This window comes from Alligator sinensis, unplaced genomic scaffold (assembly GCF_000455745.1).
Source record: "Alligator sinensis unplaced genomic scaffold, ASM45574v1 scaffold1841_1, whole genome shotgun sequence".
NCBI classification, from domain to species: domain Eukaryota; kingdom Metazoa; phylum Chordata; order Crocodylia; family Alligatoridae; genus Alligator; species Alligator sinensis.
This window is the reverse complement of record NW_005843034.1, coordinates 318,300-340,973: the sequence shown is the minus strand read 5'-3', so window position 1 is coordinate 340,973 and position 22,674 is coordinate 318,300. Positions and strand designations below refer to the sequence as shown.

Genomic DNA, 22,674 nt, shown 5'->3' with positions numbered 1-22,674 from the left:
AGGGCTCAGTGAACAACTGTTCACCAGGGCACCCTTGGGGAAAACTAGGAATAATGGTCACAAACTCCTGGAAGATTTTCAGGCTCATTTCAGGCTCAACATTAGGAAAAGCTACTTCACAACTAGGGTGTCCAGACTGTGGAATAAGCTCCCTCCAGATCACCTACCCTGGAAATCTTCAAGAGGAGACTAGACAGTCACCTTGCTAGGGTCACCTGACCCCCAGCTGTCTTTCCCGCTTGGTGCAGGAGGCTAGTTTTGCTGCAGATGCATCAATTGATGCATGCAGGTATTGTTGGCCCTGCTGACTACAGCATCGCACTGCTGGCTCATGTTCATACTGTGTTCAATTATTACCCCCAGGTCTGTTGTGGCAAGTGATGGGGGATCTTCAGTCCTGCCGCCTGATGAGAGGCAGCAGTTGCACAAGCACCCATGTCACAAGTTTTGCCTGTCAGCAGCTAGTTGCAGTGCGGTTCTGGGGCCCTGCACCCCTATTTCCTTGACAGCTGGCAGGCTTTGTGGCCGCAGGAAGGCATAGCAGTCAGGCCTGCAGTAGTTTCCCTCCCCCCACCCTGTGCCCCAAGAGAGACCCAGTTGCACAAGCACCCATGACACATTTTGCCTGTCAACAGCTAGAGGTGCAGGGCTCCAGAACTTGAAAGCTGGCAGGCTTTGTGGCCTCAGCAGGGGCTAGCAGGCCTGCAGCTTTCACCCTGCTACGCCTTAACACACACAGTGTCACCCATGTCATGAGATTTGCTTGTCTGCAGCTTGAGGTACAGTTTCCCCCAAACCCCTGTACCTATCTCCTCGAAACTTGGCAGGCTTTATGGCCTCAGCAGGGGCTAGCATGCCTGCAGTTTTGACCCCACTGTGGCTTGACATGTACACGTGACATGAGTTTTGCTTTCAAGACTTGGGGGTGCAGTTTCCCCGAACCCCCTGCACCTATCTCCTTAAAACTTGGCAGGCTTCATGCCCTCTGAAAGGGCTACCATTCCTGCAGGTTTCATAAATTTCATAGACATTAGGGCTGGAAGGGACCTTGGAACATCACAGAGTCCAGCCCCCTGCCCCAGGGGGAGGAAGTCAGCTGGGGTCATAGGATCCCAGCAAGATAAACATCCACATTTCTCTTGAAGGCATTAAAAGTAGGTGCTTGAACCACCTCCAATGGCAGACTATTCCAGACCTTGGGGGCTCGGACAGTAAAGAAGTTCTTCCTTATGTCCGGCCTGAAACAGTCTTGGAGGAGTTTATAACAGTTCGACCTTGTCATCCCTTGGAGTGCTCTGGTAAACTAACGTTCCCCCAGATCCTGGTGAACACCCCTGATAAACTTATAGGTGGCCATCAGATCGCCCCTGAGCCTGCGCTTTTCTAGGCTGAAGAGTCCCATAGCTCTCAGCCTCTCATTGTAAGGTCTGTTTTCCTGACCTCTGATCATGCACGTGGCTCTTCTCTAGACTCTCTCAAGCTTCTCCACATCCTTTTTGAATTGTGGAGCCCAAAACTGGACGCAGTACTCCAGCTGTGGCTTCACCAAGGTTGAGTACAACAGGAGAATGACATCCTGGGATTTGCTTGAGAAGCATCTATGCATGCAGGCCAGCGTTTTGCTTGTTTTACTAGCTGCAGCATCACACTGAAGGCTCATGTTCATCTTGTGGTCAATCATGAACCATAAGTCCCTTTCATCCGTAGTGCTAGCCAGCGTAGCATTGCCGAGCCTATAAGTATGCTGCAGGTTTCTCTTCCCAAGGTAGAGAACCTTGTTTCATCCAAATCAGGCCAAAAATGACAAAATTATAGGCTGTTTCAACCTTCCCCCTTATAACCTACGGGTGAAATGTTGAAACAGCATCGAAACGGCAAAATGTTTCGACTTTTCTCGTTTTGTTTTGAGGCTGTTTCGACCATATCTCTTCCGTTTCGATTTTGCTGTTTCGACCTCAAAACGAGTCAAAACAGCATCAAAACAAAAAACTGGCAGTGAAATTTCACACAGCCCTAATGTGCATCCATGCGGCATTTATTGGTAACAGCATCAGACAAAAAAAGTAGACTGCCAATAATGTTAATTTTCCTGTTATCAGTGCCAATCTGATATGCGACTGATATATTGGCACACCTCTAGCTATTATCAGTAGTGAAAGTTCAAGTCAGAAGAGAGGGTGTTGTCTACCAACACTGAAATTTACATAAGTTATAAAATATTTCCTTATTTTATAATATGTAATCTTGGTTTTTTAAATAATGTTGTCTTTTGGTATTTATATAATTGATTAATAACTTAATAAAATAATAAAAATAATTTGTGCGCTAAGCCAAATCCTGCTCATCTTATTCGCAAAGGTCCCACTGAATAAGAGTACGGCGAGCAAGGCAAGCAGGATTTAACTATCATGTATGGGAAAATATCAAGACCAAAAATAATCAAAAGGTCCAATAAGGAATATCATTCAAAATAATTTTAAAAGGTGGCACTACTTGCATAGTTTGCTTATAGGTCACTTAAACAGGTTTCATTTCCTGAACAAACTACAGGTTCACAAACATCTGCATTTTTTCAGCCTAATAGAAAGAAAAGAAAAGAAAAAAAAAATCAGTAATTTTTTTTTTATTCTTTACAAAAGCTACATAAGCAACTATAATTAAGAGTTTTAAAAGATTTTGGTATTACCTTTACAACATTAATTGCATGATTATTCGCCAACCATGCAACTAAGCTTTGACTAACTTTAACTAACTAAGTGCAAGAATGATTTATAAAGATTAGTTAAAAGACACCATTATTCCCAAAACCATCTTGCTTCTGTTAGGAAACGCAATCCATATCAGTGGGTAAAGGAAATACTTTGGAAAATTCTCCTGTTTTCCATTGGCTAACGTAGGTTTGAGGGTAAATTTCTTACTAGTGGCTCAATTCTACAATGAGTGATCTGCCTATATCAAGAGATGGAAATCTAGCTCTTTTTTTGTTTGTTTGTTTTTAGGAAGGTTGGGGTAGAGAGGCCTCAGACATGTGGACTGTCAGTAGTCCAACACACACAGATAAATGAGCGGAGTATAAGAAAGGTTCATGTAATCCAGGGGTCAGCAACTCCCAGCACGCATGCTGAGCATGGCACGCAAGGCCATTTTGGTCAGCATGGCTAGTCCCGGCTCTGGGCAGTTGCTGCCAGCGACAGAGCCCAGGCTGCTCCCAGCAGAGCTTGCAGTGTCCCAGCTGCCTGCTGGGAGCAGCCCAGGCACCTGGCTGACAGTAGCTACCCAGAGGCAGGGCCGGCTGCAGCCGGGAAGCTGCAAACAGGTGCGCCAGGCTCCACAGCTCCGGCATCAGCTACATGCTGGCGGCGACTACGCACACATCTCGGGGCGGGCTGCACTGCCCTGCTGTCTGCCCCAAGGTGTGCGCGCAGTCACCACCAGCATGGAGCTGATGCCAGAGCTGTGGAGCTCGGGACAGCTATTTGCTGCAGCTGCCCAGAGCCCAGTCACCAGCTCTATGCCGGGAGCTGGGGAGAGACCAGGGTTGTGCTGCCTCAGGCCCCTCCCCCACAGCCTGCTCCAAGGCATGCATGCATGTGCTAGTACAGAGCTGATGCCAGGGCTCCAGAGCCCGGCACAGCTGTTTGCCGCCTCCCGGCTGCAGCCAGCCCCAGCTCTGGGTAGCTGCTGCCAGCCGGGAGCCCGGGCTGCTCCCAGCAGGTAGCTGAGATGCTGCGAGCCCTGCTGAGAGCAGTCCAGACTCCAGCAGCTACCCAGAGCAGGGGTAGCTGCTGACAGCCACAGAGCCCGGGATGAGAGGCAGGGGCAGCAGGGCTGGGGGGCAAGGGGCTTTGGGTGCGGGGCAAGGGCCACAAGCAGGGCATCCTGCCATGTACCCCCTTCCTTCATTTTGTTTTTCTGGCATGCCGGCACTCTGGCACCTTCCAAGGTAGGCACTGTGGTGTTTTTCAGCACTCCAGCCAAAAAATGTTGCCTGCCCCTGCTGTAATCTGTCTTATCACAGAGATATTTTCACATGTAGTATTTTGTGTGTCAACAACAGCTACATGGGTCTGTTTCAGCACCAGTTGTTATAGAACATATTTTTTAAAGAACAAGCAGTACCCATTGTCTACTCATGCTGACTAAAACCCTATCTAAATCGTAATGTCCAAGTTCTGCAAGTTTGATATAAGGAGGAAAGAGAATCTTCTTGTCACAAGGTAACAGTAAGAAGTTGTGACCCCTAATATATCACACTAGAACGTATGGAAGAATTCTGCTTGGAGCACTTATGGTTGCAACCAACAGCTTGGAAACCATATCTCTAGCATAACTGATGCAGACAGCCTGCCTTTTAGGAGAAGAGTTGAAGTTATGCAGTAGGCTTTTAAGTATGAAAATGGAAGATGACATATTACAAAATGAGCTACTTAACTGATGATCATTTTTAAAGAAAAGTTAGCTCACATGCTTATCTATCTCAGGCTGCCTCCCATATCTGTCCAGGTGCAAAAGGCCCAATTGTTTCTTACCTAGCTGGCAAAATCTCCAGCTTTGCTTCAACAACTCCTACAGTACAGTTACACTGTCAATGCAGAATTCTTTGGCACATCAAAAACTGGAAGGTGGGACAAATAAAAGAAATGCAATATTAAAATAAATAGGCTGCGATAATGATTACATTACCTATTTTAATATAAGGAAATCTGCCACAACTTACCTCTGTCACAACATGGCATCAAAAAACTAGAGAAAGTTTGAAGCTGAATTTTTCTCCAACTTTCTGCAGAAAAACACAGTCGTTGCTCTAACAGCCTGTTATCTACTGTCAACGCAAGTAGGTTGCACTCCTTTACTGGGACAGATCCACTAACTGCAAGTCTACTGGGCTTCCTTTCACTTCCAAACCTCTTCTGCATTCATTCCATTCTCCTTCCACATGCACACACCTGAACTGATTAGTCCCAGGGGTTAGGCTTTGTTCCCAAATGTACATTTTCTGTCTTTAGTAGGGGTGTGCAAAACAGGCCCTATTCGATTTGGATTCAGCCCAAATTGGGGACAGTGATTCAATTAATTGATTCTGATTACTGTCCCCGATTCAATTCGGCTGAACCCAGACCTGAAGATTTGATGCCGATTCAGAGAATCAGTGGTTCGGCCATAGACACAGCTTTAAATGTTTTTTCTACATACCTCGAGGTACCAGGCATGGCTTGTGAATGATGCAATGTTGGGGCGGATGGAGCATGGGGGGGAGGGAGTCTGCATGCTCCACGGCAAACCTGGAAGTGGACCAGAAGTGGCTTCTGTGGGATGCTCCATCCGCCCCACCATCTCAGTGTTCACAAGCCACCTGCTACCTAGAGGTACGTAGAAAAAACATTTAAAGCTATGTCTATGTCTGAATCGTCGAATATTTCCGAATCTCTCCGAATTGATTTGGAGGATTCTCATTCAATTCACAGAGATTAAAGAGTCCTCTGATTCGATTCAGATTCAGAGATTCAGCCATCGAATCATGCTGAATCTTCGCCGAATGGAATCAGGGACAGAACCTTTGCACAACCTTAGTCTTTAGTTCTATACATCATTCAGATGTGAAATGCATTTGCAAGTGGCATCCAAAGTATTTACAATTAGGATTAATATAAACAACCCATTAAGGCAGAGGTGCTTAACTTCTGTCCCATGGGCCAAATGTGGCCTGTGTAGCCTTGGAATCCAGCCCACAGCACTCCCAAAGGGTCAGGAAATTTGGTGGCAGAGGAGTTAATACTGCCACTCCTCCCATTGCCAGCCAAAATCTCAAGTGTCCTGCAGTGGGTTGGAGCCAGACTACAACCCTCACCCTGCATGGCTGGATCAAGGTCAAACAATCCCCTTCCCTGTGTGTGGCTGGGTTGGGACCAGGCCATGCCCCCTTCCCTACGCACAGCTGGTTTGGGGCTGGCCCCTTCCCTCCCCTCTCCCCACCATGGGTCTGGGCCACACCCCCTTCCTTCTGCCTGGCTGGGACTGGTCCATGCTCCCTCCCATTGAATGCTGGTTTGGGGCCAGGCCATGCCCCCTTCCCTTCTGCAGAGCTGAGCTTTGGCCCCCTGCCCGACAGAGCTGGATGGGTCCCTGCTGCACCTGCCCAGGGGCCAGATTGTGTCCACCAGGTGGATCCAGCCCATAGGGACCAGGTACTCCCCATCTGGCTGAGAGTTCTCATTAGCTAACTGGGATCTAGATTCTTAGCTATGCCAAATTAAAGTGATAAGCAATGCTGAGGAGGGGTATTACAAAGAACTAAGTACAGCTATCTGACTCCAATTCTGGATCTATCTCCTTTCTTGTACCCCCAGTCCCTAGAAAAGCTGAGCAAGCTACCAACTCCTCCTAGCAGCCATGAGGCAGTCATGCCCTCTTTGTGGAGTGCTACTGTACACCTAGCTATACTGGCTCAATGGTTTAAGATCCCTTAGCCCTAGTACAGTTGTTTTCAACCTGTGGCCTGCGGACCCCTGGGGGTCTGCCGACTATGTCTAAGAGATCCACAAAAGATAACTATGGTCAATTAAAAGTACATGAATACCCACATTTACAATTCAAGGAGGTCTGTACCTCCATTCAACATTTTTTAGGGGTTTGCAAATGAAAAAAGGTTGAAAACCACTGCCCTGTCATTCAGAAAGGACAAGACACAGTGGAGAATCCAGTCTGCTGTCTGGAAACACACTCTCTGTACTACAAGACAAGACTTTTTATTTTAAGGGACCTCATATTCTGACAAATGCTCCTAAATCCACAGATTGCAATTGATCTTTATAATAAACAATACTGTTGTAACAATTTCTGTTGTATAACACTTCAGTACTAAGGTGTCAGTGATCCAGCCCATGGAGCTGTCATCCAGTTTGGAGGGGCTGGAAATGTTGGGATGTGGCATGTAGAGGTGGAGTCCACTACCAAATATTAGTGTACAGAATCCTATTAGAGATATGTTTCAGTAGCTGTAGAGCAAGCAATGGTTAAATTAATCCCCACACCTCCCTCAGCCAACACAGTGACTGGGGCACCCACAACAGTTAACACAGCTGCTGTCTGCCTTGCCACCAGAGGTGGTTTTGGATCTGGTCCACTATGCTCCTTGCAGTCTAGATCCAGACCAAAACGAACCACATGGTCTGTATCTGGCCAGGGGTGTAGGGGGGAATGTTAGTGCAAATGTACTAATCTAGACAATGTGATAAAATTTTCTGTCTAGAAATGGTTCTTCTAAATGTAACAATTTAGACACAGTTCAGGTCTCACCTTTTTATTTAGCTCCTACACAACAATACTGTCCCCAATACTATCAGAGTATAAACTCTTCTTTAGATTTAAATTTTCTCAACCAAACTGGAAGTTATGATATAATTTTTTTTTTTAATTAAGGGCAAGTTTTAGCACTGTAACAATGGCATTCATATAAGGCATTAAGGTCCCATGTTTAAGCAGTCAAAAACAATCAGAAAATGATAATGTTAAGGATTCACATTCAATCTTAAATCTAATCCTTTAGTCTGTACCATAACATATACACACAATTACATAGTCACATAACATTTTTTTCAGAGCTGCTTTTCAGTGAAACTGCCCTCCCAAGAGCAGTGAGCACATATATCTGCATACACAGGCCAGGTCAGCTTGCCTAGACATAACACAGACTCATCTCTTAGAACACATGAGAAGGAGCCACTCTCCTTTGCATCTCCACAGCTACAAGAAGCTCAGGACTACTGAAGTTCTTCAGCTCCTCAGAAGCACAGCATTTATTCTGACAAAGCTAAGACCCTTCACCAGCCAAGTGAACAACAAAGCCTAAAGGAAGAGGCTAATTCAAGGGTTCATGAGGGCCTGCAAGGCACAGAAGTAAGTGAGGCATACAGATATAGCTGAGATTATAAGATCTACAGGAGGCCTTCTTTAGATCCCTCATGTGAACATCTGCACAGGACCTCGTACTCAAGTACCATTTCTCCTTACCATCTCACAGCAATTTAAGGGGCTAACTGTGAAGCCAAATCATCAAAACACAACTGAGCAATTTGTCCTTTAAACTAATATTTAACAAGCTAGGCACATAATTTTACATTTGGTCATACAGAAACCAATTTGTTCCAGAACAAGGTTGAGCACTGCTTCAGTGATGATTACTGCTTCCCCATATTTAACTTTTTTTCTTAAAAAACCTTGCACTTTTTTTCCCTCATAATTTGGAAAAGTTATGCTCACAATTAATAACTGGCCACACTGTTTCTGCTCAAACTTCCCATTAAGGAATTACCTTGAACTAAAAAATTTCAACTCACAAGTTGAGCATAAAAGTTTTTTTTAAAAGTGAAAATCGGGATTAGAACAGAAGTTCTCATGCAACTTTAATTAAATAATTGTCACTACCACATAATAAACAGGTGATCAACTCATTAAGTATGACATTCTCTGTGTTAATATTATACCTCTTTACCATCTATCATTTTAGTACAGCTCATTATTTTTAAGTATTTTTAAACTAAGGGGAATCCCTTTCTAAGTTGACCTGCTAACTAAAATCCATTTTTCCATAGTTCTACTGAAACTCATTCTTAGGCCAAGGCTAATATGTATTTCATGTGCAGTTTTATGACATTTTTGTTTCTAGTAAATTTTCATATAAATCATTTGGTTTCAACATATTTTGCATGGCATGTTGCCATCTCTTGCAATTTTATCGTGTTTCTCAGAATCTGTGGTGTTTTCTTAAAGCCCCAGCTTCTGGAGTTATTTATGTAGAAGTTTTATTTCAAACAAAGAAAGTTGTTACTCTTCACAATGGCAGAGAAAGCTTGAAAATGTGACCCAAGTGCATTCTATTAGCCCAGAAACAAACAGGTAACTAAAAAGAGGTCCTAACTGGGCAGTTTTTTAAACAAATCGTTACTTATGGTAGTTTCATTATTTCTGATGTTTAACTCATATATTTTTGAATGATTGAGGTTGGCAATATTGTCACGATAACAGGAACAGCAGGATGTTATTTAGAGGCATAATACTGTGTTAATGAATTAATATATAATGTATACTAGATGCTGGAATGTTAAAAACAGATGGAATGCTGCTAAAAAGTTCTGGATTCTTACATTTTCCACTGAATAATTAAAAGTAAACAAATCTTTGTGATAGCCTGTAACCATTAAGAAAAGAAAAAATATATGTCTAAGCAAGTACAAAACAAAAATGCAGTTCACATGTATGAACACATTAAACTTAAGGTGATGATTTTTCAATATGATGTAACTGTTCTGTTTGTCTCAGAAATCTGTAGCTTAAACATACTTATTAGAAGAGCTGCATTACTAAGAAATTAAATGTAGTGTTGCATGTTTGCAGGCCTGATTTTTCTCTCTAATGCAACATGGCAAACAAGTAATGTAGACTTATGAATAATCTATAATTTTGCCACCAGATATACATGTGCATCTCTTATGCACTTTGCTGAGAGTTCCTTTCATGCATCTGAATATAATTTTGGCTATTAGAAGCTTTTTAAAAATGAAAAATTAGATAAAAATATGAACCATGTAAATAAATAATTGAGGCTAATGAATAATCGAAATTTGTAATTTCTTCCCCTAGACATATGTATGCAATTCCCATTGACTGCATATATCTGAGTGTAGTTTTGGCTATTAGACATATGGCACATAACTTAGCCCAGCATTTTAAAAATAACTAACTAACTAAAAACATGAACTGTGCAAAATACTCAAGGCTAATAATTAAATCAAACTGGATTTTTAAAATATATTACCAAAATGGTTTAATTTGTGATGTAATTTGAATTAGTTATTCAAAATAAAATTCTATTGTCTATACTTTGGTAAGAAACGGAGCTGCTGAAGGAAAGCTTCAATATGAAATACTCTTTACACTAAAACTATATCTAAGCTTTCCTTCCTAAGCAGCCTGTTAGGGTCAAGTATTAGAATCTAATTCTAAATATGGGTTCTTTAAAGGAGTCTCAGGGTGTTCGGCACTCATTTCCCAATCAGCTTCAACTAGAAATGGCTATTTAACACCATTGTTCATAGGCTTTGAAAACCCCAAACTGGACCGCTCATCTGAATTCCAGGAGCACACACAAAAATACTTTACATTAGATCTTTTTACATGATTTGTCAAGCAGCAAAATTTCAGAAGCATTTTGTAAAGGAATTTTATGGAAGGTTGGAAGAGCACCTCTGTATAAGTAATGCATGACAGGAATCACAGACTCGGACAGGCTTTGGCGAGGACGGCAAAGGCAGCTCATTGTCAGAGCAGGCGTTACAGAAAATTTCACCACAGTTTCTACAGTGATGCTAAATAGCAGCAGAGAAACAAAAAGTTACTTTAAAGCATCCACTAAAATGCGCTATATATTTGACAATCAGCCATTATTAAATATACACACCAAAAAATGTTGGAAAGCCATCTTTAAGACTGTATCAGAAACCTAATTTCAGTTTTGTAAAGATGACAGCACAAGCCACCTAAATCACCTACCCACTGTGCTCTACTAAGACAAGCTACACAGTAGGCTGTCCTAGGTGAATAACTACTAAAATATCAAGGCAAAAACACAAACTCTAAGATCTGAATGTGTTCCTCAAGACATGAGAATGCAGCATCACATGCTGTGAAGCAGGGGTGTCAAAGATACAGCCCACAGAGCTGTATCCTCTGGCCCTGGGGTTCTAGCCCATGCGGAGCCCCACAGTCCAGGTCTGGCATGGGTGACCAATGGAATTTAACACCTCTGCTGTAAAACAACATGCAAGAAATTATTTTGCTTGCATTTGAAGAAGTCAAATCTGAATTTGATTTGAAAATGAAATGATCCATCGAGAATCTGTAGCTAACAGGATGTAACACAAAAAAATTAAATAGTTAAGATTAATTTTTAGAAAAAGCAGGTGCACACAAATTAATTTTCCAGTATGGGAATTAATTTTACAGTCTCTTACAATAGTGTCAGGATATGAACTCATATTTTCTTAGTCCACTGTATAAATATGTACAGCTAACATATCCTAAATATAGCACTCACATGTTTGACTGGCTATACCAGCTCCAAAGCCAGAATTTATCTGAGGCCATGAAAATTTCAAAAGGTTAACAACATGCACTTCATGGACAAAACTTTGTGGCGCAAGATTCTGCCCACACAGAGCACCTCGTAGGATCACGGTTTGAATGTGTACTTGCACATCAAGAAAGCCAGAGAAGTTCAAATGTAAGCATCCCTTAAATAACTGCATTTGATTTCTGGCTGAGACTGCTGCACCTCTAAGGATACTAAATTTAATGTTCATTTCATGTAACTTTTAAAGAATGGGAATTGATATTTCTTTCCCAAGCTTACCTTCCTTTTGGAAAGAGAAAATTCTGTTTCACATAATTTGCAATGTGTTGCTTCTTTATCTTTCAGCCAAACTTGCCCCTGGAGTTGGGAGAAAACAAGTTTTTAGATATCAATTAGAGATGAGAATACATGATACAAGCCAACTTTGCATTGCAGTGGATAAGAGTCCTCAAGATAAGCACAATTTATTATTTATGTGATTGTGCCTTGTGACCCTAATAGATGTTGGTGCCACATTATGATAGACACTGCCAGAACAAATTGTAAGAGAAAGAAATTGCTCCAAAAGACCTTGCACTGTCTAAATTTGCAAGATAGACAAAGGGAATGAAAGAGGAGAGAAGCAGTGACTTTTTAAGACTGCAAAGATTGCTAGAAACAGGGCTGGGAACAGGAGAGAGAGCTCCCAGACCCATTCCAGCAGACCATCACATCCTTTAGACAGGTAAGAAGGATAACAGCATTAAGCAGCTTCAATTTCTTTTTGGTCAAATGAACGATGAATATGTCCTCGCTCAGCCTCAAAAGGGGACAAGTGTAATCTTTCTGAGAGCATTTCACCCAAGTGGTTGTGTTATCATAATAATTATTTATATTGTAGCAGTGTTTAGGAGCCCCAGGTCAAGGAGCAGAACTGCTATACAAAGAAAATGTTGCTCTCCACAGGGTTGCCAACTGTCCATAAATTTATGGACAGTCCTTAAAAACAAAAAAAACAAACAAACAAACAAAAAAAAAAAACCAACAACAACTGCAGCCTAAAAATGCTTATCTGTGATGTTTGTAAGAAAAGTTGAGCTATCCATAAAAAGCAAAGAAACACTGAGCTCAGTTCAAGATCCCTGTTGGAATGAGGCTAGATTCAAATGTTGATGCTGGGCAGAGCAGAGTATCATTACCTGGTGTCTAAGTGGGAGCACTGCTCAGAGCCCTAAGCACTGAGCAGTGTGCTCAGAGCCCTGTCTGTCAGGGCTCAGAGCCCTGTCTGTCAGGGCTTTCTGGCCCACTGGAGCATCTGTAGTTCTTTCTACCCTGAGCATCTGTAGTTCCTTCTACCCTCCCACCCTGACAGAGACAAAGCTGCGGGGTTGGAGGGACAGAGGGAAGAGGTGGCAGTGGGATCTGTGCTAGGACAGGGAGAACAGGATCAGGCTGAGGGTGCGGCATGGCTCAGGGTACAGTCAGGCGAGTCAGTAGGACCCTGGGGGTAGGAGGGCAGCACAGTGTAAAAGCACTGCTGCAGTCATGCAGGGTTGCCAACCTAAGACTTCTTCTTTTTTCTTTACTAAAAGTAAAAGCATGTCGGCAAAAAGTTTGGTTGGTAGTAAAGTTTGAAAACTGTCAGTAAACAAAAAAAAGTTTGGGTTTGGCAACTCTGGATCTCCACCACAAAAAGCTTCAGTGGTAAACCCATTATGGCTTCCCACTTCTAAAACTAAGAAGCTCCAGGAATGTTTCACTAGGTTTATTTATAAAAATGTTTATATTACTCCTATTATAATTAAATCCATATTGATCACAGACCACAAAATAAATTTAATAATAATACTGCTTAAAACTAAATAATCTGCACAAAATTTTAATTCGATTTTTAACATGATTTTAAACTAAGAAAATGATTTCATATAACAATATACCCTTTTGACCAAAAAAGACCTAGCATACCTTTTGGTAGCAAGTTACAAATAAAAATCAAGGGGCTATAGCAACATCCCATACAAAAATCAATCAGAAGCAACTGTACACCTCTGTCTCTCACTGGAGGCTAAGAACATACAAATTACAATCTATCATATGCCCTCATTTTTGGAGAAAAATCTACTGTTGTGCATTTTAAAAGAGAAATAAAAAACAGCCTTTATATGCCCCATATCTTACTAACCTGCAATGCTTTGTTGGCTTCTTTTATATCTTCTATTTTAAGCTTGGCTCTAAAGAGATTACAAGATTATACATACATTAGATATTTATTGGGCACAGTTAACTGCAGCACATTGTTGACACACTTAAAAGAACTGCAACCTTTAAGAACTTTAAAGGCACATTCTGATTAACCTCTAGTTGATAAGTTATGTTGTGGGAAGAGTCAGAAAGCCCAATCAAGACCAAGGCCCTGTTCTGCCCCACACCTTACACAAACAGAATCTTTCCCCAAAGGCATTGTGATCTTTTTAAATGATGGCAATACGTTTAGGACTTGTCAGGACCAGGGAAATTTGAACAAATATCACTACATATACATGGAAGTCTCGTAGCTGACATACAACACATGTAGAAACTGAGGTCTGGAACTACAAGACTTAAATCTCACTAGTGCAGGCACTGTTTTAAACAGTTGCAGACCATCTATACAGTGAACAGTGACACTGGTCCAATACCACTGGGTGCATCTACACATGCCATTGATTAAGGCGATGTGACAAACTCTGGCACAGTTTGCACTGGAGTTTATCACAGCACCTTAATGACATGTAGATGCTCAAACTGCTATGGTCCAGGGCGTGCATGCAGATGCTATGCTCAGGACCATGGCAGTTTGAGCCAGGGTGGAGCAGCCTCAGGCTGGCAGGGGACTCAGACGGGTCAGCCCCAGGTTGCAGGTGCCGGCAACAGGATGGCTGAGGCCTGAGGGTGCTAAAATGCAGGGATAGACAACTGGTAACCCCTGCACTTTTGCACCCTCATGCCCCAGCCAGCCCCAGTCACTGTCCACGTCTGCTTTGGTGCAGTAACTGTGCCATAAGGTAGTACTGTCCCTGACAGAACTATCTTAGGGTGCAGTTAATTAATCTACTGCACCCTAATACTGTAGATGGTGATGCTTTACTGCAGAGCTAATTAGTCAACTCTGCAGTAAGGCGCACATGTATATGCACTCATTAGTACAAATGGGATTAAAGACTATGAAACTACTCTGCTTGTATAACATGTAAGAGAAAGATCTCCTTAAAAGAGTAAACGGAAAAAACTCAGAGATGGCACAAGGACAATTTGTGGCACATCTATCAAAAAGGTTAGCCTCCTCTGCCTTAGGTGATGGTAAATATGTTAAGTGTGCTGGCAGAGCTGGACCTAACTAGGAACATTTGTACAGAGTAGGGGTCAGCAACATTTTTTGGCCGAAGCACTATAAACATCCCAAGTTTGACCCATGCCCTCAACTTGGCATGCCAGAGGCAGATGGCAGAGGAGCTGCAAGGGGCCCAATCCTCACTGCTGGCAGCAGGTTCATGTGCACCTCTCGGCAAACAGTAGGGAAGGGACTGGGGTTGCACTGCCCCAGCTCCTTTCCTGCCACATGCTCCGAGGTGGGTGTGCAACCGTTGCCATCGCAGAGCCAGTGTCAGGACTCTAGACATCAGTGCAGCTATTTGCACCCTCTCTGCTGCCTCCTGCAGCTGCCCAGAGCCTGAGCTGGCTGTGGCAGGCAGCAAGGAGGCTGCAAACAGCTGTACCAGGCTCCAGCCAGGCTCCGTGACAGTGACAGCTGCACGTGCACCTCAGGGCGCATGGCCAGTAAGGGGCCCAGGGCAGCACAACACCTCCCCTGCCATCTACCCCAAGGCATATGTGCAGCTGCCACAGAGCCAGGTGGAGCCTGGTGCAGCTATTTGCACGCTGCCAGCAGACTGCTGGCCTGGGCTCTGGTCAACTGCAGCAGGCAGCTGGGAGGCTGCAAACAGCTGCACCAGGGTCCGGAGCCCTGGCACCGATTCTGTGGTGGCAGCAGCTAAATGCATGCCTTGGGGTGCATGACAGGCAAAGGGCTGGGGTTGCACTGCCCCCAGCCTTCTCAGCCGTATTCCCCGAAGCACATGTGCAGCTGCCACCACAAAGCCTATTCATGGCTCCAGAGCCCAGTACTACTGTTTGCAGCCTCTTGGCTGCCTGCCGCATCCAGCCTGGACTCTGGGCAACAGCTGCCTGCCATAGAGCCTGGGCTGCTTGCAGCAGGGCTTGCAGCCTCCTCGCCATTTGCTGCAAGCAGTCTGGGGTCCATGGCTGGCAGCAGCTGCCCAGAGCCCGGCCCAGCTGTGACATGCCAAGCAAAATGGCCTTGCGTGCCATACTCTGGCACACATGCTGCTGGTTGCTGACCCTTGGTATAGAGCTTCATTCAAAACAAGTTAGATAGCACAGTCCGACTTTATATATTCAAGCGGTAGTTGCACAGTTGTGTTTCTTAACTGTATCTTAATTTAAAATTACAAAAATCACAAGAAAAAACAAGTTACTCGCTAAGCTTGTAGGCAAGTTCTTGGAGGGCTGCTTCTTTAAAAGAGAAATAAAAAACAGCCTTTATATGCCCCATATCTTACTAACCTGCAATGCTTTGTTGGCTTCTTTTATATCTTCTATTTTAAGCTTGGCTCTAAAGAGATTACAAGATTATACATACATTAGATATTTATTGGGCACAGTTAACTGCAGCACATTGTTGACACACTTAAAAGAACTGCAACCTTTAAGAACTTTAAAGGCACATTCTGATTAACCTCTAGTTGATAAGTTATGTTGTGGGAAGAGTCAGAAAGCCCAATCAAGACCAAGGCCCTGTTCTGCCCCACACCTTACACAAACAGAATCTTTCCCCAAAGGCATTGTGATCTTTTTAAATGATGGCAATACGTTTAGGACTTGTCAGGACCAGGGAAATTTGAACAAATATCACTACATATACATGGAAGTCTCGTAGCTGACATACAACACATGTAGAAACTGAGGTCTGGAACTACAAGACTTAAATCTCACTAGTGCAGGCACTGTTTTAAACAGTTGCAGACCATCTATACAGTGAACAGTGACACTGGTCCAATACCACTGGGTGCATCTACACATGCCATTGATTAAGGCGATGTGACAAACTCTGGCACAGTTTGCACTGGAGTTTATCACAGCACCTTAATGACATGTAGATGCTCAAACTGCTATGGTCCAGGGCGTGCATGCAGATGCTATGCTCAGGACCATGGCAGTTTGAGCCAGGGTGGAGCAGCCTCAGGCTGGCAGGGGACTCAGACGGGTCAGCCCCAGGTTGCAGGTGCCGGCAACAGGATGGCTGAGGCCTGAGGGTGCTAAAATGCAGGGATAGACAACTGGTAACCCCTGCACTTTTGCACCCTCATGCCCCAGCCAGCCCCAGTCACTGTCCACGTCTGCTTTGGTGCAGTAACTGTGCCATAAGGTAGTACTGTCCCTGACAGAACTATCTTAGGGTGCAGTTAATTAATCTACTGCACCCTAATACTGTAGATGGTGATGCTTTACTGCAGAGCTAATTAGTCAACTCTGCAGTAAGGCGCACATGTATATGCACTCATTAGTACAAATGGGATTAAAGACTATGAAACTACTCTGCTTGTATAACATGTAAGAGAAAGATCTCCTTAAAAGAGTAAACGGAAAAAACTCAGAGATGGCACAAGGACAATTTGTGGCACATCTATCAAAAAGGTTAGCCTCCTCTGCCTTAGGTGATGGTAAATATGTTAAGTGTGCTGGCAGAGCTGGACCTAACTAGGAACATTTGTACAGAGTAGGGGTCAGCAACATTTTTTGGCCGAAGCACTATAAACATCCCAAGTTTGACCCATGCCCTCAACTTGGCATGCCAGAGGCAGATGGCAGAGGAGCTGCAAGGGGCCCAATCCTCACTGCTGGCAGCAGGTTCATGTGCACCTCTCGGCAAACAGTAGGGAAGGGACTGGGGTTGCACTGCCCCAGCTCCTTTCCTGCCACATGCTCCGAGGTGGGTGTGCAACCGTTGCCATCGCAGAGCCAGTGTCAGGACTCTAGACATCAGTGCAGCTATTTGCACCCTCTCTGCTGCCTCCTGCAGCTGCCCAGAGCCTGAGCTGGCTGTGGCAGGCAGCAAGGAGGCTGCAAACAGCTGTACCAGGCTCCAGCCAGGCTCCGTGACAGTGACAGCTGCACGTGCACCTCAGGGCGCATGGCCAGTAAGGGGCCCAGGGCAGCACAACACCTCCCCTGCCATCTACCCCAAGGCATATGTGCAGCTGCCACAGAGCCAGGTGGAGCCTGGTGCAGCTATTTGCACGCTGCCAGCAGACTGCTGGCCTGGGCTCTGGTCAACTGCAGCAGGCAGCTGGGAGGCTGCAAACAGCTGCACCAGGGTCCGGAGCCCTGGCACCGATTCTGTGGTGGCAGCAGCTAAATGCATGCCTTGGGGTGCATGACAGGCAAAGGGCTGGGGTTGCACTGCCCCCAGCCTTCTCAGCCGTATTCCCCGAAGCACATGTGCAGCTGCCACCACAAAGCCTATTCATGGCTCCAGAGCCCAGTACTACTGTTTGCAGCCTCTTGGCTGCCTGCCGCATCCAGCCTGGACTCTGGGCAACAGCTGCCTGCCATAGAGCCTGGGCTGCTTGCAGCAGGGCTTGCAGCCTCCTCGCCATTTGCTGCAAGCAGTCTGGGGTCCATGGCTGGCAGCAGCTGCCCAGAGCCCGGCCCAGCTGTGACATGCCAAGCAAAATGGCCTTGCGTGCCATACTCTGGCACACATGCTGCTGGTTGCTGACCCTTGGTATAGAGCTTCATTCAAAACAAGTTAGATAGCACAGTCCGACTTTATATATTCAAGCGGTAGTTGCACAGTTGTGTTTCTTAACTGTATCTTAATTTAAAATTACAAAAATCACAAGAAAAAACAAGTTACTCGCTAAGCTTGTAGGCAAGTTCTTGGAGGGCTGCTTCTTGATCCTGACATAACTTTTTCAACTGTCGGTTTTTGTCCTGTAGTTCAAGGAATTCCTTTAAAAATTAAAAGAGTTTTTAAGAAAAAACAAAAAGGAGAAACAACATCATACTTACTACTTAGAAAGGTGCTGTTAAGTGTTTGGAACATACAATCTCCTACTGAATTTCAAGTCAGAAAGGATGATGGAAGGAGTGAGTCAGTATTAGTATTCAGTAATTAGTATTAACATTTTGATTTACTCACAAAACCAAACCCATCAAGAAACCATATGATAGTAGAGAGAGGCAGTGCTTATTTCTCCAAAGGTGTTTTGACTCTGTTCCTGAGCAGGCATTGTTGTGATACTACAACTATATTTTGCGCAACTCTTGAATCAACGCTTTATTGCAAAAATGTCCAAGGTCCACTGAAGTCAATAGGAAGACTCCTATTGATCTAAGTGGGGCTTTTTGATCAGCCCCAAATTAACAAACAAAAAATGTACCAGAAAAACACCTTTCTTGTAGTTCTCCAAGATGTCAGAAAAGTAGAATTGGTGGGATATTAAGGTAGAACAAAAGGACAAGAAATACAGGGTTAAAGCAGACTGTTGGCTGTCAACCTTATTGCTGGATAACTTGTACATGAATCTATGACTGCAATTCATCAGGCATCATGTGATGAAGTCAGTTTGGACTCATGAAAGCTTATGCATCTCTGAGTTAGTCAATCTATAGGGTGCATCTCTACCCTGCCTTCTGCAAGTCCTGTAACATTCACATTCATCTATCTCCCTGACTGTTTTCACCTCACCTTCCTTGCAACAGACGATAAAATCCTGTAAAGTAGCTGAAAGTCTTTTTCTTGCCCTTAGGTGGCTCTCATCTTAGCTGTTTCTTCTTGCCTAAGGTCTTGCACTTAGGTGGCTCTCATCTTAGCTGTTTCAGAGGGAAACCACAACTACTTGGAATGTATGAACTGGAGGTTATCATAAGGAGTAGTAAATACACACTTTCTTTCAAATATATACAGAATTTACTATTTAATAAAGCTAGGGGACTTTTTTTTTTTTTAATGGAACTAAACTTGCAAATCCTGCTACTTAAAAATGTCCCTGTTTCTCTGATTATGAACTAGCTAAGAAATCTTAATTAATCACTACAATAACCACTGAATAGTTTTCTTCTGTAGATTAGTTACAGGTGGTAATTTGAAACCAACCAATATTAATTAGCTGGCTTACTGTAGATCCCTAAAAACATTTTTAAAATGTGTAATATTCCAAACAGTACTACTCTCATTCCATTCTCAATTCCTTAAAAATTGAGCATCTCCCCTTACTGAAGACTGATTCTTCCTTTTCTAAGGCTCCTTTTCTAAAATTCAAAGAAAGAATATAGAAATCAAAAAGACCTAAACACCTGGAATTATCCAAAACAATTCTGAATCTGTAGCAAGAGTCTGATTTTTTTTAAGTTATATTTACCAAAAATAAATTGTGAAAGGAGATTAGGATATATGGCAATGCTTCATATTGATTATATTAACCATTTAACACCACAGCACAAATATTAAGGTAACTGCTCCCAACTTAGCCAATTTAAAACCAAACTCAGGCAGCTGTCTTTGCAGAAAGAGGCCACTGTGTGGAAAGCATGTCACAGTATATATATATCTATTCAAGTTAGGAAATAACAGCCTATCAGGAACCTGTGGCTGATAGCAAGTAGTAAATACAAACACACACAGTAAAATGAGGCCACTTAAGTATATATGGAAAGCAGAAAGTTACACTGTCTGGGACTATTACAAAAAGGGTGGCACGTATAAAAGAAAGAAAGGAAGAGGCCATGCTTGAACACTACAATAATGTGCATAGTACAGGGGTGCTGTGAGGCCAGAAAACGCCCCCTTCTCCACAGGGGCTGGGCAACGCCCTTTTTCCCCTTATGGAGCCAGGCCCCTTTTCACCGAGGGGTTGGACCATGCCCCACTCCCTCCCTGAAGGGCCAGGTCAGGTCCCTTTCCCTCCTACCCCCTTGCCTGCCTGTGGAGGCCAGGTGAACCCCCTTACCCCCTTGTGGGACCAGGCTCAGGCAGAGCTGCCCCCCGCCTCCCCCACTCCCTACCCACATAGCCAAATGGTAGCTGCTGTGCTAGCCCTGGGTGCTGGATCAGAACCACCATCAGGCCTGCAGTCAGCCCAGGCACTGCCTTGCCCGCTGGGAAAAAAGGTTGAGCACTACTGGCATAGTGCATCAACTTGAATAAAACATAGATAGAGTACTCTCAAAGCTTTAGTACAACTGGCAGAAGAATAAACCAGGAGGAAGATAGAAAGATGATACAGGACACTAAGGAACCAGCTAACAAACAGAGCAGAGAACTAACTGGCTTGGCCTCTAGAGACTGCCACACTAAAAGACAAGGAGCAAGGCACAAACAAGTAACACAAAGTGAAAGCATCTGCATCTCAGATCTACATTAAAGTATATCAGGTGTAGTCTCCCACCTAGGCACATTTTATATCAGTTACCACTGATTTGCTTTGCTTTGGTTTCTTGACTGCCTAACTTTTTTCTTTTAGATATTTTTGTCTTACTTCTTTACCTACTTCAGCTGCTTCCTAAAAGATCATGACCTCTATTTAGGGGCTAATCAATTCCTGACATATGAATGAATATCAGATATTCAGATTCAAGATACCGGCCAGAAAACTGTCACAACGTATTAGTTGCACTATGGAAGGAGCCTGGGGAAAATGTGGTAGCCATATATGACAGGAAAACACTACCTATTTTTAATGAAGAATCAGAAACTAATATTTTTTTTCCTTTATTTTAAAATGCATTCCCTCCCCTTTCCCCAAACATTTCTGACTTTTTCTCTCCCTCTCTATTCCCTATAGATAAGTATAAGTGAGCTCAGACTTAGGATAAGCTTTAAAACATTTTTATTTTGGTAGCAAGTTTTTGGTTTTGGATATCCACCGTTTTATATTGTATTGTTAGTAGGTTTGTATTGATTTTTACTGCTGTATATTGTATTATTACCATTTTTGTATTGATTTTTATTGTTTCATATGGATATTGTATGGTTTAGGCCTGTGTTTGTAAATGAACCAAAGTCATGTCAAGTTTCCATTTTGTGTGTCAGGTCTTCATCTTCTGTCCTCTGCCTGGGCATCCCATGTTGCAACTGTATCAGTCACATACCCCTACCATGTAAATTGGTTCCCCGATGAATGAGTGTGATTGGGAATGACTGAAATACAATGGTAGCAGGCCTCTACTGAATGGCCTGTAATGACTGGGCCATCACCTCGCATTGATTCACCCAGGAACCACGGACCTCACCCAGGAACAGAGACAAGACCAGCATTTGAAAGAAAACAGCAACTCTCACCATTACAGAAACCCAAAACTGCACATCCCTGCATGAAGCACACATGCTCAGTACGCCAGGGGTTGACCCTTACCTAGGCATGCCTCCTGTCACTAGGGTCACACAAGGTCTGCCCCTATAAAAAGGGCCAGTGAAGACAGACCCAGTGGGAACACCATTTCCATCTGGACCAACACCATGCCACACTACCTATTCACCCAGAGGCCCTGCCAGCGACCCCCCTCTGGACAACACCTACTGGACAAGGACCCCTTCCAGACTGGATAGGTAGATATTACCTGCACACCTCCTCCTACAATTTGGACTCTCTCTCTCTGTCTCCTCCTGGACTTCAGTGGACTTCAGCCCCTGCACCAAGCCTCTTTAACCCCTGCTGCCATTTTGTGCGTGTGTGTGTGTGGGTGGGTGGGTGGGTAGGGGTGGGGGTGTGTGCAAGGGAACCAATTTGGCATTGTGTCACCATCTCCTCTGTTCAATAAAACCACTGTCATTTGCAACCCCAAGTTGGGTCATGTTTTACTGAATCCCAGTCCCTTCCCCATCTTAAATTCCAGCCTCATTCTCTCTCTCTCTTTCTCAGCTCCAGTTCCCACCCTCTCTGCTAGTTTCCCAATCTCCTCCCAAATCCATCTCCCCTTTTCTGTCACCTCTCAGCCTCTTCTTGCTTTCCTGCTGTCCCTGCTGCCTGCTGCTTTTCCTGTGATTTTCTGTTGTCCGTCTCTCTGTTTTCAGGCTTCCCCCCCCGCACGGTTCTAATCCCGGTCCCAGTGACTTTCATTTCCAGTAACTTTAACTCCCTACACTTCTACTTTCTTACCTTCTCTCCCCAGGTATCCCAAGTACACCAAACACATGCATACATACATATCACAACACCCAACTTAGGAACTCACCTGTGTGTATGTGTAGGTGGGTGGTATGTGTGTGAATTAGTGAATACACATATATATACACATAAATAGATATCAGAGTGTGTGTGTGTGTTGGGGGGGGTATATGAATTAGTAATCCACGTATGTGTATTGGATGTGCAGGTGTTGGTAACTGGTAACTGATTCTGTCTAAATCTGCTGTGTGTAGCGTGTATGGGCTTAAACTGACAATAGGTGTGCATGAACCTAGACTGGTTATTTTGAACGTGTGTGTATCCGAGTTGCTAGTGTAA

At 43.8% G+C, this 22,674-nt stretch overlaps 1 protein-coding gene across 7 annotated transcripts in view; it reads right to left on the bottom strand.

The window, feature by feature from the left end:
- The window catches only part of RUFY2 (RUN and FYVE domain containing 2), a 68,470-nt gene that overhangs the window by 4,817 nt on the left and 40,979 nt on the right, over positions 1 to 22,674 (bottom strand). For 3 of the 7 annotated variants that reach the window (XM_006036853.3, XM_025193230.1, XM_025193231.1), the window contains 4 exons: positions 18,084 to 18,178; positions 15,731 to 15,779; positions 11,408 to 11,485; positions 5,448 to 10,364 (listed from right to left, as the gene is read on the bottom strand). In XM_006036853.3, the coding sequence (XP_006036915.2) occupies positions 10,221 to 10,364; positions 11,408 to 11,485; positions 15,731 to 15,779; positions 18,084 to 18,178 (366 nt within the window). In that variant the 3' untranslated portion in view covers positions 5,448 to 10,220. Of the gene's footprint in view, positions 1 to 1,905; positions 2,578 to 4,529; positions 4,616 to 5,447; positions 10,365 to 11,407; positions 11,486 to 15,730; positions 15,780 to 18,083; positions 18,179 to 22,674 lie in introns of those variants that run through there. The other 4 variants (XR_003092047.1, XM_014526362.2, XR_003092048.1 and 1 more) reach the window with 4 other exon arrangements.